We start from the raw sequence: 27,751 nt of genomic DNA, 5'->3' as shown, positions 1-27,751 counted from the left end.
CTGGGGGAAACTGAGGCACAGAGAGATTAAAGCAATGCAACCCAAGGCGTCTGTGGCAGAGGCAGGAATTGAACCCTCATTGTGCATCCTTCTAAGTCTTAGACAGGAGCATGGATGATCAAGGCGGGCGTTACCCTGGTCAAATCTTTGTGCCCTATAGGCTTCAGCATGATCTTGGGGGCAAGTGCAAGCAGGGGTGGGGATCTCTAGTTCCCGTGGTTATCTGAACTCTGCTACCCGTGACACGGAGTATAGACCCCCAGAGACACAGCCCCTGCATGGAAGAGCTACCCAGCTAAACAAGGTGAGCCAAAGGAGGGGTTGCTCTGAGGAAACTGAGGCCCAGATAGCCTGACTAATTCAAGGGCTGGTAGCGGAATATGGGGGCAGAGCCGGGAGTCACACCTAGGCCTCTGAGGCTATTAGAGCGGGTTGTTCCACAGCCATGCGGCTGCCATGCTCTGTCCTCCTAGCCATGGCAGCTGGGAGAGGCCCACCCACTCGGGTGCCCTGGTGGCTGTGGCTCATGCATTTGGCCGAGGGGGTGGAGCCTGCCCCTGTGGGGGAGCCTGGCTGATGTGGTGCACGGAGCTATCCCAGCCCCTCACTCCCATTAAAATCCCCCCAGCTCCCTCCAGAGACAGAACAAGGAGGAAAGTTTAAAAAACTTTATTAGCTCTTTTTTCCCTTTGACGTGGCAGCCCCCCGGGCGCAGAGTCGGGCCTACCAGCCAGCCCTGCAGCCAGCACATTGGCAGGCGGGCGCGGGGCAGCGCCAGGCCCCGCTGAGATGGGGCGAGCGTCGTGCTCTTCCCACCGGTTACTGGCCACCCCGCAAGGCACCACGGAGCAAAGCTGCTGGCTCCGGATGGGGTCAGGCGTCCTCAGCTCCAAGGGGAAATGCTAGGATGGCGAAACTCGAACTCTGCCCCGCCCCAGGTGCTCACAGCGCCTCCTACTGGAGAGGGACCAATTGCCCTTTGGGAAGCCTGTTTGCCCCGCACCGGGGGAGGGCTGTTATTCTTCTGCCCCACACTGGGAGGGGCTGTTTCTGCCCCACTCCAAGAACCTGCCTCTGCCCCCTACTATCTCCTTAACCCTTTGTGCCTCTCATCACGCAAACCTCAAGCAGGCAAGGGGGGAATTAAATAAGATTAAAGCAATAATAATAAGCTTCAAACAGTGCCAGGAGTTTGCAGTGTCTCGCTCCCCCCGCACCACCCCAAATGGGCTCCTTCCCCACCCGTGTCACAACTTCCCCAGTCCTCAGCTGCTCAGCACTTGCTCTTACGTTCTGGGAGCAGGCCCCTCCCTACAGCCTGCCCATAAACAGCCCCACACTCTCAGAGGAAGGAGGGGGACTCCTTCCTGACGCCCAGCCCCCCCAGTCGCTGCACCCCTCCAGGCTCTGCAAATATTGCTTGGGGGTGCCCCCAGGCGAACAGTCTCTCTGTTGCTCTCTAGTGGTCAGATTTTGTATGGCTGCTCAGGAGTCAGCTATTGCGAGTGAGCAAAACAGTCCTTTGGCTTAATTAGCAGAGGGGCCTGCATCAGTCCCAGGTTTGGTCCCAGCCAATGACTCAGCTCGGGGGGCGGCGGGTGGGGGTGTGTGTGTTACGCCCAGACTTCTTCTCTGGTTTTACTGGGGGAGCTCACCCCACTGATGCCCCCCCTCCAAACACAAATCAATCCCACACCCCGCTCAGTCCTGGCTGCCAGAAGCAGAGACTGGACAACTGACAGTGCTCAATTTGTGCCAGGGCTCGGCCGTTCAGAGCCCCGGCCCCCCTGGGCTCGGCCGTTCAGAGCCCCGGCCCCCCTGGGCTTGCTGCGTCAGTTATGAAAGTAAAAACAAATTTTTTGCTTGACCGCGGGCACCTCTTTCATTGCAAATTAAGCACTGAGGCCTGGAGCTGGATCACTCGCTAACCACTCGGTTCTGTTCGTTCCCTCTGAAGCACCTGGCACTGGCCACTGTCAGAAGACAGGACACCGGGGTAGATGGGCCATAGGGCTGACCCAGTATGGCCGCTCTTATGGTCTTCTCTAGGGGCCCCCTTCCACCAGGGAGTCTAGGACACCCTCGCAGGCCTAAAGGGCTCTGTAACTCCCCCTCCCCCAGGGCCTTGGCTCTGAGCTGGCGTCAGCAGGACGGGAGAGGGGCAGGCCGGCCAAGGACTGATGCGGAAAAATGTCTGCGTCCAAGGTCTGGGGGGGGGGGAGCTGCTAGAGGGTCGAGATGGTGACTGCTGCTGCCATAGTGGCGGGGAAGAGATTGCAGCTCGGAACCTGGTGAAAGGGATCCAAGCGGATCCCAGCAGAGCCATTGCAAAGAAACGGCCGGGGAGCCCGCAGGCGGGCGCTCTACCGAAAACCCCGATGCAAATTCATAACCCAAGAATATTCTGTCTGTGGGATCCATCCTCCCCGGCGGGGGGTGGCGGGGGGTGCAATCCCCTGCCTTGGTACCTGAGGGGTGGGGCCTCCACCTGGGCCACAGAAAACCAGGCAGAGTCCGTAACGGGCCAGAGTTAAAACCCTCCCTGTGCAAAAGAGGCCCGACGCTTTCCGTGGTGTGTGCCCCGGGGCTCCCCCTAGGGGAGCTGAAGAGAGGGGTGGGGGTGCTGCCCCCTAGTGGATGGAATTGCACATGTGCTCAAGTATGTATACGGGGGGGGGCGGTGCGCAGGCAGCTGGGTGAAGCTGCCCCCTGCAGGTTAGAATGGCACCTCGGCCCAAAGTTGGGGTGCGGGGGGGGGGGGCAGAGCAGCGTGTGTGTGTTAAACGCTGCCCCCTGCTGGCCGGCCTGTCGCTCCTACGTGCTGCGAGTGGCAGGGGACCCCCTGGGGCTGAAGAACGCTGCCCTCTGCTGGATGGGATATGTCAGAGCGGCTCGTGTGCGTGCTTGTGTGGAGAGAGGGGTGGGTGTAGGAGGGCAGCTGTGCGCATGCCATGCTGCCCCCTGCTGGATAGGGTATGTCCCAGCAGCTGGTCTGCACATGCCCAGCACTGCCCCTTGCTTGGGTGGAATTTCACCCCCATCTGCCCTGGCAACATTGCCCTGGGGTAACCCACGGGCTGGGCTTGGCTACACTGGGGCCACAAGCCCTCACTGCATCCCACCCCACCCTGGCCAGGGGACATTGTGTGGCTCACTCCGCGTCCCGCCCCGCAGTGGGGCCGTGCCCACACCACTCGGCTTTTAGCCTGTCCATTGTGCCAGGGCGGCGCCCTGCCTCAACCACTGCCCCATGGCCCCAGGAGGCCAGTGGGTCTCCCCTGGTGCGCAGAGGGAGATCTGCTTGGTGTGTGGAGGGGAGACCTCTGAGGCTGCCGGGCTTCCCCCAGGTAGGGGAAGAGGCTACCAGTGCCAGGTCTCCCCTGCCTTGGCAGGGGCAGAGAGAGACAATGGGTGGCCATGGAGGAAAAGCTGGAGCTAGCCCTGATTTCAAGGTAGCCCCCCAGGCAAGTCACATGTGGCCTCCCCCTTTTGCAAGGTCCATGCACACAGGCTGCAGCCCCTTGGGGGATCCGGTGCAGTTCCTGGGCTGGGGGGAGTTGCAGGGGGGTCCAGCTGGGCTCTGGTAACGCTACTTGGGGGGTGACCCTCTCTACAGGAGGGGACCCCCAGTGGGATCCAGTGGGATCACTATGTCGGTGAGTCCTTCTAGAAGGATTCCCCTAGAGTCCTGTATCTTGGGGGGGCGGGGGGGAGAGTGGCTAGTGGAGGACTCTCCATTGGGATCCAGTGTTGGTGCTGATTGGAGGGATTCTCCCGCGGGATCCAGTGTCAGTAGTGAGTCAGGGGATGCTGATTGGAGGAGTCTCCCCTGGAATCCAGTGGCAGTGCTGATTGGAAGAGTTTCCCCTGGGATCCCCCGACCGTGCTGTCTCAGCGAGTGCTTGGGGGGCAGGAGGGGGGCAGCAAAGCCCCCAGTGCAGGAAACATGCCATGCCCCAGGCCATAGCATGCAGGGAACGGGGCTGTGCATGTGTCATGTGCTTCCAGGAGCGATGCCCCCTTAAGCAGAGCTGGGGGCTGGAGTGGGGGGGGGGGGAGCTTGTCAAGTCTCAAACTAAAATTAGCCAAAACGTGAGCCTTGTATTAATCCCCTCCCCACCGCCCCCAATGCCCCGGGTCTGCTCCTAGCCCCCACACCCCCTGGCAAAGGGTGCCCCCAGCAGCCATGCTCTGAGTGGCAGAGGTGGGGCGAGGGGTTCCCCTTTCCGGGCACGCTCAGAGGCAACGCCCCCGGGTTGCTCCTGGATTTGGTCCTCTGGACCGGCTCAGCCCCGCTGCATCGGAGGAGGGGTGTGTGTGTGTGGGGGTGTAGCTGAGACCTCTCAGCGTCCCTCTTAACGCTCCTGGATCCGGAGCCCCCACCGGCCCAGATCCTGCTCCGTCAGCTTCCAAAGTGCAGCGAGGGGGCAGGGGGTAAGCCATGGGGCAGGGGCATCCGTGCCCCGCCAGGCCGGCGGGTTCATCTGGACGTCACGCCCAGCACCTGCTTCATGTTCTCGTAGACCACGTAGCTGATGCTGACGGCTGGGATCACTTTCATGAAGTTGGGGGCGATGCCCCGGTACAGGCCCAGCACCCCCTCCCGCGACAGGATGTGCTTGAAGAGGCCCAGCATGGTGGGCTGCGGGGCGCCCTCGATGGAGGCTGGAGGGAGAAGGGGTCCCGGTCACTTCCTGCCACTCACTGTCACCCCCACCAGCATGGCCTGAGGCTCAGTTACACTCAGGCTATGGGGGAATGGGGGGGGACCCTCAAAAATCTCCCTGTGGAGGGGACTTCCCCCCCCCCAGCTTTTAGGAGGCTTTGCCCCAGCCCTGCTCCCAGGCCCCCATGCAGCAGGTGGCTTGGGGGCATTTCCAGAGCATGCCGTGCTACTGCTATTCTCTGCTCCCCAGGGCCCACGGGGCGAAGCATGAGTTAGAGCAGCCCCAAGGCTGCTCTTGTTGACACAGGGAACCAGGCAGAGGGCCCCAGCAGCTGGGTACGCAGCAATATGCCCCAGGGATGGCTTGCCCAGCATGGAAATGCAGCTGCCTCTGGGGTGAGGCACAACAGCTGGGCACAGCAACGCTGCACAGGGACGGCTCGTTCTAGCGCTGCAGCTGACCCGCACTGAACTCCCACTCGCTCCTTGCCCCATGGATCTGCCCCCAGGCGCTGGTCCAGGGGAAGTGCTGTGGGGAGGGGTGGGGAGGGCTGAGCACGGGAAGACCCCGTCTCTCCACTAGTCAAGGCCCCAGGCCGGGAAGCAGGGAGCCCAGAACAGGGGCTGCTGCTGGTCCCCCAACCACCCTGGCTGCCTGGTCTGCTGGCCCATAGGGATTGGACCACTAGTTCTCCTAGCCCATAATGCACCTGGGTCAGCTGCGCAGCTCATGGGTCCTGCCCTGGGATGCAGAAATCTCCTCTGCTTTCAGAGTCCTTAGGCCACGCCCATCCCCGAGGTTTCTGGGCCACTGCCCCAGCCCCCCCAAGGGCATCCCTCACTCAGTGCATGTCCCCCGATCTCACCTTGGGCTTGCATCCGGGTCCTCACCAAGGCCAGGGGGTAGCTGGCTATCTGCCCGCAGGTGCTGGACATCGTCCCGCAGGCCAGGAGCACCAGGATGCCGGGGTCCGCTGTGTTCTTGCTGTACTTCTGAAGCCACATGTTCTTCAGCGTCTACAGGAGGGAGGAGAGGAGACCTGACGAAGGGGTGGATGGATGCCAGGCTACAGCAGCGGGATGGGAGTTGCAAGGGATGGGGGGCTGCAGCGGGATTGGCAGTGAGGACTCCTGGGTTCCACCCCCGGCTCTGGGAGGGGAATGAGGTCTAGTGGTTAGAGCACGGGAGGGCTGGGAGTCAGGACTCCTGGGTTCCACGCCCAGCTCTGGGAGGGGAATGGGGTCTAGTGATTACAACAGGGGGGCTGGGAGTCAGGACTCCTGGGTTCCACGCCCAGCTCTGGGAGGGGAGTGGGGTCTAGTGGTTAGAGCAGAAGTGGGGCCTGGAAGTCAGGACTCCAGCGTGTGACAGATGTGCCCACGCTAAGCTCTCAGACCCTGACACCCAACGGTGGGGGAGGAGCCTATTGGCAAACAGACTCCACCCCCTCCACCTCATTTGCAGGCCTGTGGCCCCACGGGCCCTGACCTCGTAGATAGCCAGGTCGATGCCAGCGTAGGGGATGATGCCTAACACATTGGGCAGGTAGCCCTTGTAAAAGGCCCGGATTCCCTCCTTCTGCAGGATCTTCTTAGCACAGTCGGCCATCCCCGAGTATTGACCCGTCTTCCGCAGGGTCAGCCGGGTCTTCAGCACCTGGGGGACCGGATTCATTCAGGATAGCGAAAACGGCAAGCGGCCCTTGCCCGCCATACAAATGCAGCTGCATCTGGCGTGGGGCACAGCCACGGGCTAACCGCATAGCAATGGCTCAGCCGGTACTGAAATGTAGCTACCTCTGGGGTGGGGCAGGAAACCTGTTTGACAGAGTAGCTTAGGACTGGAATAAGGAATCACCGGAAGGACTGAGGGAGGGAGAACGGCATTTCTCAAGCTCGGATCTGGCTTGGGCATGTGCTAATGGCCCGATAGCCATTTCTATAAGGAGCTTCAAGGGCTATTTACCATCATGGGCACGCAAGCCTGAGATCGTACAGCTCACGTGAAAGGCACTTTCCCCCGGGGCCTCATGCTGGGCATGTCAGCACCGATTGCAAGGGGAGAGCTCCCCCTCTTGAGCCCCTGCAGCACAGCACCCCCTAGTGCTGCACTGACCGTGAGGAGAGAGCACCCCCTACGGAGCGCCCTCCCACAGCACAGCACCGCCCAGTGCCACAGCTGGATCAGCACTGGCTCTGGGCACCTGCTGCCCCGGAGTACAGCACTCTCCAGTGCCTAGTCCGAGAGAGAGCGCCCCCTACCGAGTCCCTCACAGCCAGCGGACGCCCCCCTCCTGGATCATGCCTTGCAGCCCCCCCAAACACGAGTCTGTACTTATCCCATTACCGCAGTCTCTGGCCTTTCCCAATCTTCAGGCAGGGTGCTGCTCACGCTGCTATTACCCCATTGGACAGCTAGGGAAACTGAGGCAGGGAGGCTGGGGGGCGTGCCCAAGGTCACATGGCCAGTCAGTAGCAGAGCTAGGACCTGAATTCGGGTCTCTTGAATGGCAGGCCCGTGCCTTAACCATTCCTCTGATAACACCGCAAAGTCCCTGCTTTCATACAGGACAGGGGAGCTTTCAAGGAGGCCAGGCTGTAGCTACCGCACTGGATGCAAACCCTGGATTGGTGCCCCCTAGAGGTGGCTCGGCGTCCACGGGGCGGCCTTACCTCCATGGGATAGATGATCGTCTGCGCAGTGGCACCGGCCAGCGAGCCGGCCACAAATCTTTCTTGCACCCGCAGCGTCTCCTGCTGCCCACGAATCGCCCGCTTGATCTGGGATGAGAAACAGCAGATCAATCGCCTGTGCCCTGAAGGCATTTTCCAGTTTGCGATCCACGCCCCACCTTTTAGTGGGCAAAGGCAGGTGCTGGGTCGTACCATGGGGTCCCAGGCTGTAGTCCCACGGGAAAGATATTCTGGGGGGTGGGGGGAAGTTGTCTGCATTTGGATGAGCTTGGAGACCGTGATCCAGGATTCCTGGGTTCTGTCCCCAGCTCTGGGAGGGGAGTGGGGTCTAGTGGGTTAGACTAGGGGGGCTGGGACTCAGGACTCCTGGGTTCTCTCCTTAGCTCGAGGAGGGGAGTGTAGACGCCCTGACATCTCTGTATCTGTACTCCTCCCCGCGGGGCTCCAGGCCCCCGGCACCCACCTGCTCATAGGCCATGAACTTGATGGCAGACTCAGGAGCGATCTTCAGCACATTGATCCCATTGCCGCGCCAGAGCGAGCGGACGCCCCCCTCCTGGATCATGCCTTTCAGCCCCCCAAACACGTTCATGTTGTTGGTCTTGGAGGCGTGAACCTGCGCCAGAAGTGCAGCAGCATCAGTGCCCGGGGAGGGTGCCCCGCCTTGGAGGGGCTGGATGCCCAGCCTCGTTAGGAACCCCGGCCTCACGGAATGCGGCCACCTCTGGGGTGGGGCATGGCAGCTGGTTAACACCTGCACAGCAATGTTGCACCGAGCCTGCACGTTCAGTGCTGAAATGCAGCCACCTCCGGGGTGAGGCCCCCCAATCGGTCTCACTGCCCATCTCCAAACCCCTTCTCCTTCTGCCATGTCCTTTTGGAGATGGGGTGCCCCAGAGCTTCATGCAGAATTATGGGGTGCATTTGTGGCACCCTCTGGGGGGGGCAGCCCCACTGTACCGATCAATGCCCAGCTGCTGCTACATTCCACCCCACGCAAATGCCCATAGGCATCACTGCAGGGTCAGACTATTCAGGTACATAATGCCCACTTCCCTATAGCCACGGCCCGAGCAATGAGTTGGGAGCCTTTTATTACTTACCTGCATGAAAACTTTAAGCCGGTCCAGCGGGGCGGTTCCAGTTCTGGAGACGGCCCCAGCCATGGCGCCCGCGAGCAGCTGCTTCCACCACATCCCCGTCTTCTTCTCCTTCTCGGAGAATTCGTCAGGGACAGTAAGGCATTCGCCGATGTCCAGGACCTGCCGGGAGAGACGAGCGGATCAGAACCAGAACCCCAAGGACAGTGCAAAGCCCTGGAAGGAAACCCCCAAACAACAGCACCCCCTGGCTATTATCAGCTGACCTCAAAGCGCTTCACAAGGGAAATCAGTAACATTTACTCCCCTTTTACAGGTGGGGAAACTGAGGCACACAGGGTGCGGGGGGAGGCAGAAGTGATTTGCCCTAGGTCACCAAACAGGCCAGCGATAGAGCCAGGAACGGAACCTGCACCCGGCCCCCTAGTGGGAAATTCTCCCCCTACCCCCGACACCATCCGGGCTGCACCACCTAATCTGACCTCACGCTAGCCTTGCAGCTTGTCCAAGGTTGGGTTTCATTAGCTTGGCCGTTCATTACGTCTCACAGCCCCAAGGGAGGCGAGTGAGTGGGGCTCCTCCTGCCAGGATCCCATGGGGCAACTGGTGGGGCCAGGGTGGCAGGGAAATCCGTGGCTGGACTGCAGCTCCGGCATGAGTTACGGGGCTTGGCACCTCTGAGCAGCAGGAAATGGGTCCGCCGTGGCCATTGGCTTCCTCCCCCATGCTGCTGGACTCCAAAGCCGGGCACTGACTAGTAGCCTACATGAGGCGCAAGCCTACTCCTCTCTTGGGGGAGCCAGGTTTAGGATTTAAGCCATCTCTATCGCCGCGTGCCAGGAGTCTCCTCCGGGCACCACCCGTTGGGCTCACATGTCGAGGGAGCCCACGAACGCCGAGAGCCATGCAGCACCAGGCTCGGAGCCCCGCTCTAGTAGGATTAAAAATTCAGGTGTGCAAAGCCCCTGAGACGGCCCTGTGGCTGGAGCCCTAAGAATGCTGCTTCCTGTTGACGGAGTCCCGTGTCAAGGAGGATTGCCAAGCGCCTCGCAATGGTAGGGTGTCACCGCTGTTATACAGATGGGGAAACTGAGGCACAGACCTGGCCAGCGTCACACATGGAGACAGTGGCAGAGCTGGGAATAGAACCCTGAATTCTAACCTCTCCCTGCTCTAACCCCCTAGACCCCACTCCCTTCCCAGAGCCAGGGATAGAACCCAGGAGTCCTGGCTCTCAGCCCCCTGCTCTAACCACTAGAGACCACACCCCTCCCAGAGCCAGGGATAGAACCGAGGAGTCCTGGCTCTCAGCCCCCTGCTCTAACCACCAGACACCACTCCCCTCCCAGAGCTGGGGACCCAGGAGTCCTGCCTCCCAGCACGCAGGTGTTGTTTAATGAGTCCAGCTGGCAGGAAGTGGGGGATGGACTGAGTTGCGGATGACTAGCCACATGTCCTACCCGTTGGGGATCACCCAGGATAGACTCCAAGCCCTGGGGGCGTCTCTGCTCAGCCTCCCACAGCCCGGCCAGCTCCTGGAGCCTCGGGAGCCCCCCGAGAGCGGCCCTGTGGAGCATGGTGGGGCACGCTCCAGCCGGATCCCCTGCAGCTGATGAAGGTTCCTCCATGGCAGGGCGAGCGGAGGAAGGTGAGAGTGGGTGTGGAGGGCAGGGCAGGCAATAAAGCCTCCTAGAAATCCTCTAATGAGATTAGGGGGCTCTGCGGCGGAGGAGGGACTTGGACAGAACTTTGCCCTCTAGCTCATCCTGCTGTTTGCCTTTATGGGGAGGGGGAAACTGAGGCACAGGGAGGGGCAGGGACTTGCCCGAGGTCAAGAAGAAAGCCCAGGAGTCCTGACTTCCAGCCCCCCCACTGTAACTGCTGGACTCCACTCCTCAGCTCCCAAAGCCAAGGAATAGAACCCAGGAGTCCTGACTCCCAGCCCCCCCGCTGTAACCACTGGACTCCACTCCTCTCCTGAAGCTGGAGAGAGAACCGAGGACTCCTGAGTCCCAGCCTTCAGTGCCAACGCTGGAGCTATCCACTCCCCTCCACCGCCCATAAATCAGGGTTAAATATATCGCAGCCTGTTTGCTGATTGCCAGCTGAGATTAGCCCAGGAAGAGAAACAGCCCTTCCAACTCCCGGCACTGGCCTCCTCCCAGCTGCTCTGGCCTCCGGGCACCTGCTAAGAAGGGGGCTGTTGCCCCCTTGGATCAGGGATGGGACAAAGGGATGGGTTAGGTCACGACTCCCTTGGGGGAGAAGGTGGGGGTAAGGGGGCTGCTCAGTCTGAGTCATTGAGCTCTTCGGCAGACTGGGATGCGTTGGGCTGGTCCCCTCTGCTGCCGCTCAGCACCTTGGTGGCAGGAATAGAACCCAGGAGTCCTGACTGCCACCTGCCCCTCCACCCCACCTTGCCCTAACTCACTAGACCCCAGTTCCCTCCCAGAGCTGGGGAGAAAACCCAGGAGTCCTGCTCCCAGCCCCCTGCTCTAACTCTAGACTCCCCTCCCAGAGCTGGGGAGAGAACCCAGGAGTCCTGCTCCCAGCCCCCTGCTCTAACTACTAGACTCCCCTCCCAGAGCTGGGGAGAGAACCCAGGAGTCCTGCTCCCAGCCCCCTGCTCTAACTCTAGACTCCCCTCCCAGAGCTGGGGAGAGAACCCAGGAGTCCTGCTCCCAGCCCCCTGCTCTAACTACTAGACTCCCCTCCCAGAGCTGGGGAGAGAACCCAGGAGTCCTGCTCCCAGCCCCCTGCTCTAACTACTAGACTCCCCTCCCAGAGCTGGGGAGAGAACCCAGGAGTCCTGCTCCCAGCCCCCTGCTCTAACTACTAGACTCCCCTCCCAGAGCTGGGGAGAGAACCCAGGAGTCCTGCTCCCAGCCCCCTGCTGTAACCACTAGATTCTCCTCCCAGAGCCAGGAATAAAACCCAGCAGTCTGGATTCCTAGCCCCTCTTCTGTCCCTCCAACAGCTGGGATCCGGGTTGCTGGTCCTATTCCAGCCCAGCCGGGCACCCTCAGGTTGGGGACACGAGCCGGCGGGTCTCGGCCTAGTTCCTGGTGGAGATACGAACGGGCGCGTTGATGGAGCGCATTGGCTGGGCAGTGAGGGGTACCTGGGGGTCTCCCGGGACCGGCCGGGAGCTCCCAGCTGGGAAGAAGAGTCTGGGCTCCCGGCTGAGGACCGGCCCTAGCCCCACCTCACCATGGAGTGCTTCCAGTAGTGGACGACCTCCTCCATGTTCTCCAGTGGGTTGAGGATGAAGTGGTCTCTCCACTCGTGCCAGTCGATGGTCATGGTGCCGTCTTTGTCCATGCTGCCAGGCAGACAACAGCCGCACCCAAGGTGAGGGTCGGTTCACATGCCCTGTCCCTCGTCCCCCGCCCCCCTCGCTGGCCTGTACCAGCCCCCACCAGCTCAGGGACCCAGGTAGCTGTGCAGATGCTCAGCCACCGAGACCCCCGCCGAGTGGGGGGCGGGGGAAGCAGGTTTTATTATCCCGAAGTCACAGGCAGGGGCAGCTGAAGTACAGAACTACTCCCCACTGTGAATCAATGGCAGAGCTGGGAATAGAACCCAGGAGTCCGGGAACCCAGCCCCCTGCTCTATCCACTAGACCCCACTCCCCTCCTAGAGCTGAGAGTAGAAGCCAGGAGTCCTGGCACCCTGCGCCCCCATACTCTACCCACTGAACGCTGCTCACCTCCCAGAGCTGGGGAGAGAACCCAGGAGTCCGGGAACCCAGCCCCCATACTCTACCCACTGAACCCTGCTCACCTCCCAGGGCTGGGGAGAGAATCCAGGAGTCCGGGAACCCAGCCCCCTGCTCTACCCACTGAACCCTGCTCACCTCCCAGGGCTGGGGAGAGAACCCAGGAGTCCGGGAACCCAGCCCCCTGCTCTACCCACTAAACCCTGCTCATCTCCCAGAGCTGGGGAGTCCTGGCTCCCAGCTGCCCCCCTGCTCTACCCCACTAGACTGCAGCAGTAACGAATGCAGCTTGTTTGGCAGAGCTGAGGCTGATCTCACTGGAGTTGCGAGCAGACAGCAGGGCAGGGTTTGGGGGCGTACAGCTGGGGGGGGGAATTGGGGGCCCCTGGTCTCACCTTTGAAGGATTTTCTCTGCCTGCTGCAGAGAGATGTAGACTCCGAGGCTGTGGAATGTCTGCTGGATCTCGGACACATCGATGTGGCCTGGGGCACAAGCACAGGGACCATGCAGGTCAGCAGGGACAGTGGGGCGGGGGGTGGATTCAGGTGGGGCCGGGAGGGGGGTCCTACTGGGCTATAGAGCTGCACACAGGGGGCATCAACAGAATAGTAGGTGGGGGGGCCGACAAGGTGCGGGGAGCTGTTTCTACATCCCACCCCCCCCACGCTGCATGCCCAGGGAGATCAGCAAGCAGAGCTGGGGCCGGGATGGCTGGGGGGGGCGGGATAGGTTTGGGGGTGCATGCCGTAATAGGGAGCGGGGAGAGGAATCTGCCTACCCAACACTTAGGTTCCCGCAACAAGCTCCCCAGAAGGGTGTGCTGGTGTCCCACCTGGAAGAGAGGGGTGGGGTGGGGGGGCTGGGTGGGGGGACAGCCGGGGAGGGGCCAATCCAGGCTGCAGCCAGTGAACTTGCGAGGGGCTGGGAGCTCCTAAAAGCACCAGGTCTGCCCAGAGGGGGAGGAATGGGGCTGGGGGCACTCACCCAGCCCTGCCTCAGCCCCCAGAGCCCCAGCCCCAGTCTGCCCTGGGCTCAGCAGCTGGCCTCTTTAGGGGGTCCCGAGCGGGTGGGAGCGCCAATGGGGGCAGGGAGGGAGGGGCAGCTGGGCTCCTGGTGTGAGGTCTGGATCTGGGGGGGGGGGGCACGTGGGGCCATGCATGCATGTGGGCATGGGCGTGTGCGGGCCCAAGGCGTGTGAACACGGGGGTGTCTCTGGCCCTGCACGATGGGACATCCGAGCAGACCCCCATCTCTGTGCACGCACGTGCATCTGTGCAAGTGTGTGCCCCCTCTCTCCATGTGCACCCCCAGCTGCGTCCTGCCCGGCGGGCCCCACTCTGTGCGGGGCGGAAGAGCGATCCAAGGTGGAGGGTGAGCCCAGAGGGGAGGCCAAAGAGGGAATGGGACTGAGGGGAGGGCAAATCAAAGTAAATCCTATCTGGAAGAAAGAGTGAGAGAAAAAGAAAATGAAAGAGTGTGGGGGGAGCGGGGGGGATGGAGAATCACTTAGAAAACACCTTCCCTAGGGAAAGACGGAGGAGGGGTACGGGAAAACGGAGGAAGAGAAGGAAAAAGGGAACAGAGGGGAAAGTGGAGAGAAATGTATTTATCTGGGTGCAGCTCTTCACTGGCCACCCTGGTGCAGAGATTAAAGCCACCCTGATCGATCGGCTGGCGCCTCCCCAAGCCACCCGCGTGGGCAACCACCTGCTGCTGTCCCAGCTGAGCACAGCCCAGGGCCCAGCACTTGCAGCTGCCAGCTCTGCCAACGCAATGCTCTGCCAGGTGAGGCAGAGGGGCAGCTGATGGGTCTGGCATGTTTACACCCACCCCCTCTCCCAGTGCTAACAGGAGCCAGCCACCCTGTGCACATGCTCGGTGGAGCCCAGGGAGGCTTCGGTTCAGGGCCCCTCACCCCCACCTGGGCAGGGATCCCCAAGATCAAACAGCCGCAGGCCTCCGTGAGCCACCTCCACGTGCTGGCCAGGAGGGGCCTCCTACATAAGGGGCTCAGTTCAGTTCGGAGAACTAAGGTCCTTAGCATTAATCCCCAGCTGATTTCCTTGCCAGGCCCTTAGCTAGAGGCTGGGGACGTGGCCTCTCAGCGGCTGAGTCCAGCCGGCGGCATGGAGCCCAGCGTGGGAAGGGCTGAGATCCCAGGGGCATGGAGCAGCCGGCGCAGAGCGCAGGGAGGGGACGGTGGGGGATCCGGCCCTAGGAAGTTCTCGGTCTGCATGGCATGGGGCACAGACAGAGGGCTCGGAGCTGTCTGCTTTGCCGTGGTATCGTCCACCCACCCTCTGCCGGCCCCATCCACCCATCCTGTGCCAGCCCCATCCTTCCATCCACCCACCCTCTGCCACTCCCATCCCAAGATCATTCATCCATCCAATACTATCCCAGTAACCCCTGAACCAGAGAGACGAGAGCTAACCTATCCCCATCCATCCCTCACCCCCCTACATAGGCGGGAAGGGTGGCCTAGGGGTTAGAGCACTAGCCTGGGACCTGGCAGAGCTGAGTTCAATTCACTGCTCTGCTACAGACTCCTGTAGTGCTGTGTGCCTCAGTTTCCCCCATCAGGACGATGGGGCTTGTAACAAGACCGATAATTAGTACCTACGTGAGACCTCGGTCTCTCACCAGTTCTCATATTCCTGTTCCCATAGTCGCTAAACGTGAGAGAACATCTTAAAGCGACTTTCAACTTCAAGTGCTTCCGCACATGGGAGACGCAGGGATCGCTTCCAGCCGGCTCTGGCAACGCAGCCGCCTCTGGGGTGGGACATGGCGGCCGCCTGCCAGCACACGGCAGCGCTGCACTGCAGTCCAGGGCGGGCTGCGGAGGATAATCCTGAGCCAAGAAGAAACTGCAAGGGGGAGCTGAGGTCAGTGGAATTTAATCAGGGAATGGGGCCAATAATATCCATGATACTCGCAAAAGTGATACAGAATCTGCAGTCGCTGCCCAGACCTTAGCTGTAACAGAGAACCTCCTCCTGGGGCTTTGGGGCCAGCCCACACTGGGAGGGGAGAGCTGCCCCTACCCTGCAGCACAGCACCCCCTAGGGCCACGCTGGGGTTTGCACTGAGTGCCAGAGGAGAGCGCCCCCTAGCGAACCCCCACCCTGCAGCACAGCGCCCCCTAGTGCCATGCTGGGGTTCGCACTGAGTGCCAGAGGAGAGCGCCCCCTAGCGAACCCCCACCCTGCAGCACAGCGCCCCCTAGTGCCATGCTGGGGTTCGCACTGAGTGCCAGGGGAGAGCGCCCCCTAGCGAACCCCCACTCTGCAGCACAGCACCCCCTAGGGCCACGCTGGGGTTCACACTGAGTGCCAGGAGAGAGCGCCCCCTAGCGAAGCCCCACCCTGCAGCACAGCGCCCCCTAGGGCCACGCTGGGGTTAGCACTGAGTGCCAGGGGAGAGCGCCCCCTAGCGAACCCCCACCCTGCAGCACAGCGCCCCCTAGGGCCACGCTGGGGTTAGCACTGAGTGCCAGGGGAGAGCGCCCCCTAGCGAAACCCCACCCTGCAGCACAGCGCCCCCTAGGGCCACGCTGGGGTTCGCACTGAGTGCCAGGGGAGAGCGCCCCCTAGCGAACCCCCACCCTGCAGCACAGCGCCCCCTAGTGCCACGCTGGGGTTCGCACTGAGTGCCAGGGGAGAGCGCCCCCTAGCGAACCCCCACTCTGCAGCACAGCACCCCCTAGGGCCACGCTGGGGTTTGCACTGAGTGCCAGAGGAGAGCGCCCCCTAGCGAACCCCCACCCTGCAGCACAGCGCCCCCTAGTGCCATGCTGGGGTTCGCACTGAGTACCAGAGGAGAGCGCCCCCTAGCAAACCCCCACCCTGCAGCACAGCGCCCCCTAGGGCCACGCTGGGGTTCACACTGAGTGCCAGGAGAGAGCGCCCCCTAGCGAAGCCCCACCCTGCAGCACAGCGCCCCCTAGGGCCACGCTGGGGTTCGCACTGAGTGCCAGGGGAGAGCGCCCCCTAGCGAACCCCCACCCTGCAGCACAGCGCCCCCTAGGGCCACGCTGGGGTTAGCACTGAGTGCCAGGGGAGAGCGCCCCCTAGCGAACCCCCACCCTGCAGCACAGCGCCCCCTAGGGCCACGCTGGGGTTCGCACTGAGTGCCAGGGGAGAGCGCCCCCTAGCGAACCCCCACCCTGCAGCACAGCGCCCCCTAGTGCCACGCTGGGGTTCGCACTGAGTGCCAGGGGAGAGCGCCCCCTAGCGAACCCCCACCCTGCAGCACAGCGCCCCCTAGGGCCACGCTGGGGTTCGCACTGAGTGCCAGGAGAGAGCGCCCCCTAGCGAACACCCACCCTGCAGCACAGCACCCCCTAGGGCCACTCTGGGGTTCACACTGAGTGCCAGGAGAGAGCGCCCCCTAGCGAAGCCCCACCCTGCAGCACAGCGCCCCCTAGGGCCATGCTGGGGCAAGCACTGACTACCGGGGAGAGCGCCCCCTAGCGAACCCCCACCCTGCAGCACAGCGCCCCCTAGGGCCACGCTGGGGTTCGCACTGAGTGCCAGGAGAGAGCGCCCCCTAGCGAACACCCACCCTGCAGCACAGCACCCCCTAGGGCCACTCTGGGGTTCACACTGAGTGCCAGGAGAGAGCGCCCCCTAGCAAAGCCCCACCCTGCAGCACAGCGCCCCCTAGGGCCATGCTGGGGCAAGCACTGACTACCGGGGAGAGCGCCCCCTAGCGAACCCCCACCCTGCAGCACAGCGCCCCCTAGGGCCACGCTGGGGTTAGCACTGAGTGCCAGGGGAGAGCGCCCCCTAGCGAACCCCCACCCTGCAGCACAGCGCCCCCTAGCGAACCCCCACCCTGCAGCACAGCGCCCCCTAGGGCCACGCTGGGGTTCACACTGAGTGCCAGGAGAGAGCGCCCCCTAGCGAAGCCCCACCCTGCAGCACAGCGCCCCCTAGGGCCACGCTGGGGTTAGCACTGAGTGCCAGGGGAGAGCGCCCCCTAGCGAACCCCCACCCTGCAGCACAGCGCCCCCTAGCGAACCCCCACCCTGCAGCACAGCGCCCCCTAGGGCCACGCTGGGGTTCACACTGAGTGCCAGGAGAGAGCGCCCCCTAGCGAAGCCCCACCCTGCAGCACAGCGCCCCCTAGGGCCACGCTGGGGTTAGCACTGAGTGCCAGGGGAGAGCGCCCCCTAGCGAACCCCCACCCTGCAGCACAGCGCCCCCTAGGGCCACGCTGGGGTTAGCACTGAGTGCCAGGGGAGAGCGCCCCCTAGCGAACCCCCACTCTGCAGCACAGCGCCCCCTAGGGCCACGCTGGGGTTCGCACTGAGTGCCAGGGGAGAGCGCCCCCTAGTGAACCCCCACCCTGCAGCACAGCGCCCCCTAGTGCCACGCTGGGGTTCGCACTGAGTGCCAGGGGAGAGCGCCCCCTAGCGAACCCCCACCCTGCAGCACAGCGCCCCCTAGGGCCACGCTGGGGTTCGCACTGAGTGCCAGGGGAGAGCGCCCCCTAGCGAACCCCCACCCTGCAGCACAGCGCCCCCTAGGGCCATGCTGGGGCAAGCACTGACTACCGGGGAGAGCGCCCCCCAAGGGACTGGCTGATTCCTGACCCAGGAGGAAAAGCAGCCCTTAGGGGCGCCCAGCACCACCGCCTGCTCCTTGGAGGTCTCCCAGCCAAGCACTGACTCTGCGTAGCCCTGTCTAGCCCCGGTGGGCATTGCAGGCACTGGCTGGGTGGCCGGGTTACCCCCTGGAAGGTGTCTCTCCCAGCTGACAGCGCCAGCGGAGGGAGAACTGAAAAGCCACCCACCCTCCAGGCTAAAAATTGCCAGGGCGTGACGCCAGCTGTGCCTGCTTCTCATCTCCCCGCTGCCCACACACGGCACGGCATCCCTGCCCCCTTTGCCATCCCGGGCCGGCGCCCACCCCAGGGGACCGATCCGAAGGGCCAGAATGGGGAGCGAGGGCTCCAGCTTCATCCTTGATAGGGGCTGCGGGGAGGGGGCAAACTCCCACCCCCAAGCTCCTGGCTGGGAAGGGGAGGGGTTCAAAAGAGCCAGGTGGGGGTGGGGATCAAGTGGCTGGGAGTCCTTTAATTCCCTGGCACCAGCCCAGATCCATCCCTGTCTCAGGCTGGAAGCTGCTTCCAATCTAACGCCCTGCACCCCCCACGCCATGTGAACCGAGTTGGTTGGGTCTCAGTCCGGCTCCTGACCCCAGGGCCCCATCGAAGGGACCCATGGGCTGGCAGTCCCAGCAAGGAGGCCCTGGACGAGAGGGGGATGAAGAGATCGCGTAAGCCAGGGGCACGGTGTGTGTTGTTATGGTAGTGCCCAGAAGCCTTCAACTGAGATTGGGTGCCGGAAACAGGAGCCCTGGCTCCCAGAGAACCCAGGAGTCCTGGTTCCCAAGAACCTCCCTGCTCTAACCACTAGACCCCACTCCCCTCCCAGAGCCAGGGATAGAAGCCAGGAGTCCTGACTCCCAGCCCCGCCCCCCACTCTAACTACTTGACTTACTGGGACATATTCCCTTCTCACTACCACCAGTGTAAATGCAGAGTCGCTCCACTGATTTCAAGAGGACTCTGTCGGGTTTACACCCAAAGGTAACCGAGCCCCCCATATTTATATCTCACTCATCATGAGGCCTCAGGCCTTAGACCCAACTGGACTTGACCCTCAACCCTGTCTCTCTAGGGCGGCCAGATCTCACCCATGCCCATCGACGCAGGGCTCCGCACCCATCCCCCAGCACCCCCTGGTTCACCCAGGCGACAGGGAGCTTTGGACACCTGCCACCCCCTGAGCGGCCAGACGCAACAGGAAACCGGTCTGAAACCGAGAGGGGAAGAAGCTCCTAGACAGAGAGACAGACAGACAGAGACCGACGGACCCTCTCCCGAGCTGGGGATAGAACCCAGGAGCCCTGGCTCCCAGCTCCCCCTGCTCTAACCACTAGACTCCCCCTCCTTTCCCAGGGCAGGGGACGCTCCCATTGGAGACACAATGAGCAAAGATCGGGAGGCTGCCGTCAGGGGCTCGTCACCTGTTAGCAGGTGAACAGGGACGTGAGCAGCCCCGGGCGGTGCGGAGCCTGGCACCGGGCCCCGTCCCATTCAGGATCGTCCCTTCAAACACAATGGGGCTCCTTGAGGGAGCAACCCAGGGGCCTGGGTGGGGCTCGTGGGAGTCAGATTCGGCTGGCGACGGCCTGAGGGAACCAGGGAAGGAAGCTGGAACGGACCGAGACAGGCCCGATCCTCTGTCCCTCGGGCCCCTCCAGCAGTGCAAAGGGGACCCCGAATAGTCCCCTTTGCACAACGCGGGGGGGTCCACCCGGCTGCTGCAGAGCTGGCTCATGGACCCTGCTCCCAGGCCCCTGGCATGGGTGGCGGATCTGAGCCCCATGCCCAGGGGACAGACGGGAGCAGTGTCAGGGACTGGGTGGGGACATGACTAGGTGGCCCTGGGGCGCATGAGGGGAGTGGGGCCCGGTGGCCCTGGGGAGCAGGGGGGGGCTGGATTCCTCTGTGCCCTGGCGATTCACTGCCCCGCAGGGGCCACGGAGAGCAGATGCAAGGAGCCCAAGCCCAGATCCCCAGGCTTCGAGCCATCTTGGTCCCCACCACTGAGCGTAGGGCATGGAGCAACCGGGGCCAGAGAGAGAGAGAAGTGGGGGGGGGGGGCAGGGGGAAGAGAAGCCAGAGGAAGACCAGAGGAGGGCAGGGCTTGGGGGGAGAAAGAGAGGAAAGAAGGGAGGGGAAAGAGGGAGAGGAGGGCTGATGGGAGAGAGGGACTGAAGGGGAAGAGGGAGTGGTGGGGTGGGGGATGGAGGGAGGTATGGAAGTGGGGGAGGGGCTGTTGGGGGAGCAGTGGGGAGGGGGATGGAGGGAGGGAGAAGGGAGGTAGCGGAGGGAGGTAGCGGAGGCGGAGGCAATGGGGGAGGGAGGGGAGGTTGGGGCAGCAGTGGGGAGGGCAACGCAGGGAAGGGAGGCTGTGGGGGGCAGGGGAAAGGGGGGCGGCAGAGGGCAGGGGGAGGGAACGCAGGGAAGGAAGGGGGCAAGGGGAGCGGGGGGGGGCACGGGAGGGCGACGCAGGGAAGGGAGGCGGCAAGGGGAGTGGGGGGCAAGGGGAGGGAACACAGGGAAGGGAGGCTGTGCGGGGCGGGGGAAGGGATGCAGGGAAGCGAGGCGGCAGAGGGCAGGGGGAGGGAACCCACAGAAGGGAGGCTGTGGGGGGCGGGGGGCAGGGGAGGGGACGCAGGGAAGGGAGGCTGTGGGGGGCAGGGGGAGGGCGACACAGGGAAGGGGACGCAGGGAAGAGAGGCTGTGGGGGGCGGGGGGAAGGGACGCAGGGAAGGGAGGCTGTGGGAGGTGGGGGGAAGGGAGGCAGGGAAGGGAGGCTGGGGGGCAGGGGAGGGAAAGCAGGGAAGGGAGGCTGTGGGGGGCGGGGGGAAGGGACGCAGGGAAGGGAGGCTGTGGGAGGTGGGGGGAAGGGAGGCAGGGAAGGGAGGCTGGGGGGCAGGGGAGGGAAAGCAGGGAAGGGAGGCTGTGGGGGGCAGGAGGAGGGGACGCAGGGAAGAGGGGCTGGGGGGAAGGGACGCAGGGAAGGGAGGGGGCAGGGGGAGGGAACACAGGGAAGGGAGGTTGTGGGGGACGGGGGAAGGGACGCAGGGAAGGGAGGCTGTGGGGGACAGGGGGAGGGTGACAGAGGGAAGGGAGGCTGTGGGGGGCGGGGGGCAGGGGGAGGGTGACGCAGGGACAGGAGGCTGTGGGGGACAGGGGGAAGGGACGCAGGGAAGGGAGGCTGTGGGAGGTGGGGCGAAGGGAGGCTGTGGGGGGCGGGGGGAAGGGAGGCAGGGAAGGGAGGCTGGGGGGGCAGAGGAGGGAAAGCAGGGAAGGGAGGCTGTGGGGGGCAGGGGGAGGGCGACACAGGGAAGGAGACGCAGGGAAGGGAGGCTGTGGGGGCCAGGGGGAAGGGAGGCTGTGGGGGGCGGGGGGAAGGGAGGCAGGGAAGGGAACACAGGGAAGGGAGGCAGGGAAGGGAGGCTGGGGGGGCAGGGGAGGGAAAGCAGGGAAGGGAGGCTGTGGGTGACAGGGGGTGGGGGCAGGGATGCAGGGAAGGGAGGCGGGGGGGCAGGGAACTCAGAGAAGGGAGGCTGTGGGGGGCGGGGGGCAGGGGGAGGGCGACGCAGGGATGGGAGGCTGTGGGGGACGGGGGGAAGGGATGCAGGGAAGGGAGGCGGCGGGGGGGCAGGGGGAGGGAACTCAGAGAAGGGAGGCTGTGGGGGGCGGGGGGAAGGGAGGCAGGGAAGGGAGGCTGGGGGGGCAGAGGGAGGGAGGCGGTGGGGGGCAGGGGGAGGGAACTCAGAGAAGGGAGGCTGTGGGGGTGGGGGGCAGGGGGAGGGCGACGCAGGGACGGGAGGTGGCGGGGGGGGCCGCAGGGAAGGGAGGCGGTGGGGGGGGGACAGGGGGAGGGCGACAGAGGGAAGGGAGGCTGTGGGGGTGGGGGACAGGGGGAGGGTGACGCAGGGACGGGAGGCTGGGGGGGCAGGGGAGGGGACGCAGGGAAGGGAGGCTGTGGGGGGCGGGGGGAGGGCGACGCAGGGACAGGAGGCGGCGGGGGGGGCCGCAGGGAAGGGAGGCGGCGGGGGGTGGGGGACAGGGGGAGGGCGACGCAGGGACGGGAGGCTGGGGGGGCAGGGGAGGGGACGCAGGGACGGGAGGCTGGGGGGGCGGGGGGAGGGGACGCAGGGAAGGGAGGCTGTGGGGGGCGGGGGGGGGACACGCAGGGAAGGGAGGCGGCGGGGGGGGGGGGGCACGTACCATCGTTGTTGCGGTCCAGGCTGTGGAACATGAGCCGCAGCTTTCGCTCTCGCTCCTGCAGGTAACACACGAACTCCTCAAAGTCCAGCTCTCCGTCCTGGTCCGTGTCGCCCTCGCGCAGGATCTCCTGGGGGGACAGCGGGTGTGAGGACAGGCCGGCCCCCCCCCACACGCCTCGGACCTGCTGCCCGACATCCCACCTCGACTGCTGAGAGCCAGGACTCCTGGGTTCTAAGCCTGGCTCTGGGAGGGGAGTGGGGTCTAGTGGTTAGAGGGGGAAGGGGGCATCCTCTGTGTGTGACACGTGGATTGTGGGAGAAGGTGTGTTTGTGGCAGAACACACACACCGGCGGGGTGGTGGTGGTGAGAGGCTGTGTATCCCCCGAGGAAATATCAGATTGGTTGCATGTGTTACTGTGTGTGAGCGCAGGTAGGCGGGAGGGCGAGTGTGCAAGGTCGTGTGTGAGCTGAGTGTGCAAGGGTGCTCAGGCGAGCCTCCATAGAATTGAGAGAGTTTGCAGGGCAGATGCCCATGCGCCAGGATGCCAACTGCAGGGAATTGCCCCCGCCCCCCGTCCCGCTGGGTGGCGTTACCCACCCGTCGGGAGCACCAGGCAGGGGCAGGAGGGTGGACCGGGGCCCATGCTGGAAAAGCCAAGGCCGTGTGCTCCTGGGAATGTCTCCCCCTGACAATGACAGAGTTGTTATTATACCTGAGCTGAGGCCGCCTCTTCCACACCTGGCTCCTGGCCAACCCAAATGTTCCCAGCGTCACAGGGGAGGTCTCCACCCCCCCGCAAAACCCAGCTCTACAAAGTGCCAGGATCCCCACTTCCACCAGGGGAAACTGAGGCACAAAGTGGGGAGGGGACTTGGCCAGGAAGAGAACCCAGGAGTCCTGCCTCCAGACACCCCTCCTCTAGCCAATGGTCCTGAGACAGTCCGCTGACCCATGCTGCCCCTCGCCCAGGACTCCAGAATTGGGCTTGGTTTGGATCTGGATTCCACCGGGCCTCAAGCACCAGTGTCCGAAGTGGGGTTTGGATAAGAGCCCTCTGTGCTCTCCCCGCACCCCACCGGGATCTTGTGGTGGGGCAGGGGTCCATGGCCCAGGTGACCGGAACCAACAGCCCCACGCTGGCCTCTCTGGCTTTGCCACAAGTCCCTCGTTATTCGGGCCTGGATCGGGCCCACCTATTTTCGGCTTGTTCTGTTTACATTCCACATGCCGGTCCGGCTCGCTTGCACGTCCCAGCCTCTCTGTGAGAGGGGGAGAAGGAGACGAGTGGCGGGCGGAGGCGGATGTGAGGGCATATTTTGGGCACTTGCTCCGTGAGGCATTTCCAGGCACGTGCAATCAAGACAGGCTGGAAATTAGGTAATCCAGGGCTTGGAGTAAGGGGATGAGGAGTCAGGACTCCTGGGTTCTATTCCCAGCTTTGGGAGGGGAGTAGGAGCTAGTGGTTAGAGCCAGGGGCTGGGAGTCAGGACTCCTGGGTTCTGTCACAAGCCCAGGGAGAGAAGTGGGAAGGATTGGGAGTCAGGACTCCTGGGTTCTATTCCTATCATTGCCACCAACTCCCCGTGTGAGTTTGGCAGAATGCTCTTTGAGCCTTTAGTGAGAGAACTCAGGGTTTGGGGACGGGCGCTAGATTGGGGCACGGGGAATCCAGTAGATCCCCATCCTCTGCGGTTCTGTGATAGTAAAGAGGCCACGAGCAATGGGCTAAAAATAAGGCCGGAGACATGGCCTATTTATACCTCCCCATGTTTGTCTGTATGTTTCATTCGGAACCCCCCCAGCTCCGTTTCCCCTGACACTGGGCTTCCTAAGCAGAGGGGTCCACGGCTACTCCCGCCGAACCCATTGGCTGGAGCCTGGGGGGGCAGAACTGGGGGTGCAGAATGGACTCAGCCGGCCAGAGGGTCAGCCCAGGCTGGAAAAGCCCTGCCGAGTCGTGCTCACCACCCCCAGCTGCTGCAGGCTGGGCCTGGCGGATTGTGCCGTCTAGCGGCACAGAAGTGAATGCACGGGGGCACGTGAGCACACGCGCACTTGGTTATGAACACGCAGACACATTCACGGGGTGCAAGCTCACAAGACTGCACGGGGGCACGTGACCACGCACACGCTTGCCTGAGGACACATGGGCACACGCATGCATGAGGGCACCGCCAGGCAGGGCCATAAAGCGCACGTGCAAGAGGACACAGCGGCACATGCATGTCGAGGCCCACTCATGGAAACGGGCGCACCCCTGCAGAGGGGTGCACACGCAGGCATGCACGTATGCACGAGGGCACATGTATGCACGAGGGCACACGTATGCACGAGGGCACACGTATGTACAGACACGGGCTTGCACATGGAGAAACAGGCAGACACACCTATGGGGTGCAGCCATGCAGGAGGAAGCTCACACAGGAACAGCTGTGTACACGTGGACATTTGCACACCCTCCTGTGGTTTGTGGGATAGTAGAATGCCCCCCTCCCCCATGGGTAAAGCTAGGGGGACCCCAAGCAAAGACCAAAATACCCTGAATTACCCAAAATACCCGGTTTTGTTCAATATCTTCATTAATGATTTGGGGGATGGCGTGGATTGCACCCTCAGCAAGTTTGCAGATGACACTAAACTGGGCGGAGAGGTAGATACGCTGGAGGGGAGGGATAGGATACAGAGGGCCCTAAACAAATTGGAGGATTGGGCCAAAAGAAATCTGATGAGGTTCAACAAGGACAAGTGCAGAGTCCTGCACTTAGGACGGAAGAATCCCATTCACTGCTACAGACTAGGGACTGAATGGCTCGGCAGCAGTTCTGCAGAAAAGGACCTAGGGGTTACAGTGGACAAGAAGCTGGATATGAGTCAACAGGGTGCCCTTGTTGCCAAGAAGGCTAACGGCATTTGGGGCTGTATAAGTAGGGGCATGGCCAGCAGATCGAGGGACGTGATTGTTCCCCTCTATTCGGCACTGGTGAGGCCTCATCTGGAGTCCTGTGTCCAGTTTTGGGCCCCACGCTACAAGAAGGATGTGGAAAAATTGGAAAGAGTCCAGCGGAGGGCAACAAAAATGATTAGGGGACTGGAACACACGATTTATGGGGAGCGGCTGAGGGAACTGGGATTGTTTAGTCTGTGGAAGAGAAGAATGAGGGGGGATTTGATAGCTGCTTTCAACTATCTGAGAGGTGGTTCCAGAGAGGATGGCTCTAGACTGTTCTCAGTGGTGGCAGATGACAGAACGAGGAGCAATGGTCTCAAGTTTCTGTGGGGGAGGTTTAGGTTGGATATTAGGAAAAACTTTTTCACGAGAAGGGTGGTGAAGCACTGGAATGCGTTACCTAGGGAGGTGGTGGAATCTCCTTCCTTGGAGGTTTTCAAGGTCAGGCTTGACAAAGCCCTGGCTGGGATGATTTAGTTGGGGTTGGTCCTGCTTGGAGCAGGGGGTTGGACTAGACCCTCCTGAGGTCCCTTCCAACTCCGATATTTTATGATTCTATGATTCAGGGAGCACTTTCTGGACAAATGTCTAGCAAGGGGAATGGGAGGCCTCCAGGACTCTTGGGTTCCACGCCCACCTCTGGGAGCAGAGGAGGACTCCTGGGTGTGCGTGTCCATATACAAGTGGGTGTGGGCTCACCTCCCCCGCCATGAAAACACCCGTGCATGGGAGCCCCGGTTCACATACAGCTTGCGTGCGTGCTCATACGCCCCACGTGTGTTGGCGTGCATACAGCTGAGTCGGTGCACACCATCACACGTGTGGTCACGTGTACATGTTCGAGCTCGTGCCTGCCACGCGGGCTGAAGTGTGTGTATGCCTCTGTACACGTGCCCTCAGTCAATCATTTCCCTGCTTGCGTGCAAGATCTTCCCACTCACTGATCCCCAGGTGTCCCTTCCCAGAGGCGGGCGCTGTCCCACCAGGGGAGGGGACTCTGATAACTCCCTCTTCCTTGGAACAGGGCACAAAGGGGATCGAAGTCTTAGGGGCTAGGGGAAAGAGGGTCCCCCCTTTGCACCCCATAACCCCAATGCCCATCCTCTCCTGGATGCATTGACACGGAGAGGTCAAAACAACATCTCCCAGCTGGAGAGCCCAGCCCTGTAGCTGAGCAGTCCCCACTGCTGAGAGATACTGGGGCCCCCTGAACATCAGTGGGACAGAGGAGGCGGGGTTCCTGCCTCGCCCCATCTCAGGAAGGGAGCTGGGAGAAGAGGGGAGTAGCTCCCAATGTCACTGTCCCTCTCCAGCTCTGCCTGTTGCTCCTGCTGCCTGGGCAGAGCATCTGGCTCAGGAGGTACTCAAAATGGGAAGCAGCGGGGTCTAGTGGTTAGAGCAGGAGGGAGCTAGGAGTCAGAACTCCTGGGTTCTATTCTCAGATTGGAGGGGCGGGGGGGTCTGGTGGGTTAGAGCAATGGGGGCTGGGAGCCAGAACTCCTGGGTTCTATTCCGTTTGGACGGGGAACAGTCTGGTGGGTTAGAGCAATGGGGGCTGGGGGTCAGAACTCCTGGGTTCTATTCTGTTTGGAGGGGGAACAGTCTGGTGGGTTAGAGCAATGGGGGCTGGGGGCCAGAACTCCTAAGTTCTATTCTCAGTTTGGGGTGGGGGGCTGTAGTGCTTAGAGCAGGAGGAAGCTGAGAGCCAGAACTCCTGGGTTCTATTCTGTTTGGAGAAGGAGCGTCTGGTGGGTTAGAGCAATGGGGGCGGGAAGCCACAACTCCTGGGTTTTATTCCCAGCCCTGCCACTGATTCACTGCATGACCCTGGGCATGTCCCCCCCCTTACTCCATGCCTCAGTTTCCCCACTGTACAGTGAAGCTGTGACAGTCCCTGCCAGCCAGAAGGCACCCTCAGCCCCCTGGCTCCCCCAGTGGCAGGGGCCCGTCCCGCCCTTACCTGTTCAGCTTGGGAGCTGGCATTCATGCCCATCCGCGCCAGGCCCTCCCGCAGCTCGTTGATGTCCACCCGCCCGTCCTTGTTGGTGTCCAGCTGGTCGAAGAGCTCGGCCCAGTGCTTCTGGCGCTCGGGGTCCCGGCTGTCCTGGCACAGCGCCCGCCACGGCGCCGGCCCCCCATCCCGGGCACCCCGCATGGCGGCGCCCCCCGCTAAGCCCCAGGGCTGGGGGGACCCCGCATGCCAGACCGGCGGGCTGGGCTCCTAGCGACTCCGAGCCCGTCCCCAGGGGCTGGGGCTGGGCTGCACGGCCCGGCGCTGCATGGCCTGGAAGCGCGGGGGACCCCGGGGCTCCGCTCACGCCCGGGACAGCAGGATCCCTGCCAGGCTCCGGGGAAAGCAGCGCCTCCGGCGCCAGGGCATGGCACAATGCGCTGGTTGCAGTCGCCTCCCACGGAGATTGTTTCCTCCTCCCCCAAAACCTTCCCTCCGCCCGCCCCCCCGGCGCTTCTCCTCTCTTCGGGGGAAGGGCATATGGAACCCAGGAGTCCTGGGCCTTTCCCATTGTGCTAGGGGCTCTCCGCTGCCCGGGAAAGTGAACGAAGGAACGGGAGCCTGGACTCTTGGGTCCTATCCCCAGCCCTGGGAGGGGGGTGGGGGCTAGTGGTTAGAGCAGGGGGGCTGGGAGTCAGAACTCCTGGGTTCTTTTCCTGGTTTGTGGAGAGGAGGCGACTCTAGCGAGTTAGAATTGGGTGGGGCCGGGAGTCCGGACTCCTGGGTTCTCCTGTCTCCTGGAGGAGAGTGGAGCCTGCTGGGCGGGGGGGGGGGGGGAAGCTGTGAGTCAGGATTCC

The 27,751-nt window shown here is 62.9% G+C and overlaps 1 protein-coding gene across 1 annotated transcript; it reads right to left on the bottom strand.

Annotated features, from left to right (window-relative positions):
• Positions 1-653: 653 nt before the first annotated feature.
• SLC25A23 (solute carrier family 25 member 23) lies at positions 654-27,330 on the bottom strand. The gene is made up of 10 exons (XM_084609861.1): positions 26,904-27,330; positions 21,996-22,122; positions 12,574-12,661; positions 11,671-11,782; positions 8,464-8,622; positions 7,824-7,976; positions 7,340-7,447; positions 6,156-6,323; positions 5,533-5,683; positions 654-4,665 (listed from the first exon to the last, which is right to left on the bottom strand). Exons 1-10 carry the CDS (start codon positions 27,096-27,098, stop codon positions 4,481-4,483), a joined length of 1,446 nt encoding a protein of 481 aa, XP_084465987.1. The 5' UTR covers positions 27,099-27,330; the 3' UTR covers positions 654-4,480.
• Between the last annotated feature and the right edge of the window lie 421 nt (positions 27,331-27,751).

This window comes from Lepidochelys olivacea (genome assembly GCF_965140295.1).
Source record: "Lepidochelys olivacea isolate rLepOli2 genome assembly, chromosome: 20".
NCBI classification, from domain to species: domain Eukaryota; kingdom Metazoa; phylum Chordata; order Testudines; family Cheloniidae; genus Lepidochelys; species Lepidochelys olivacea.
Note: the sequence above shows the minus strand (reverse complement) of the source record. Positions and strands in the feature narration are given on the sequence as shown.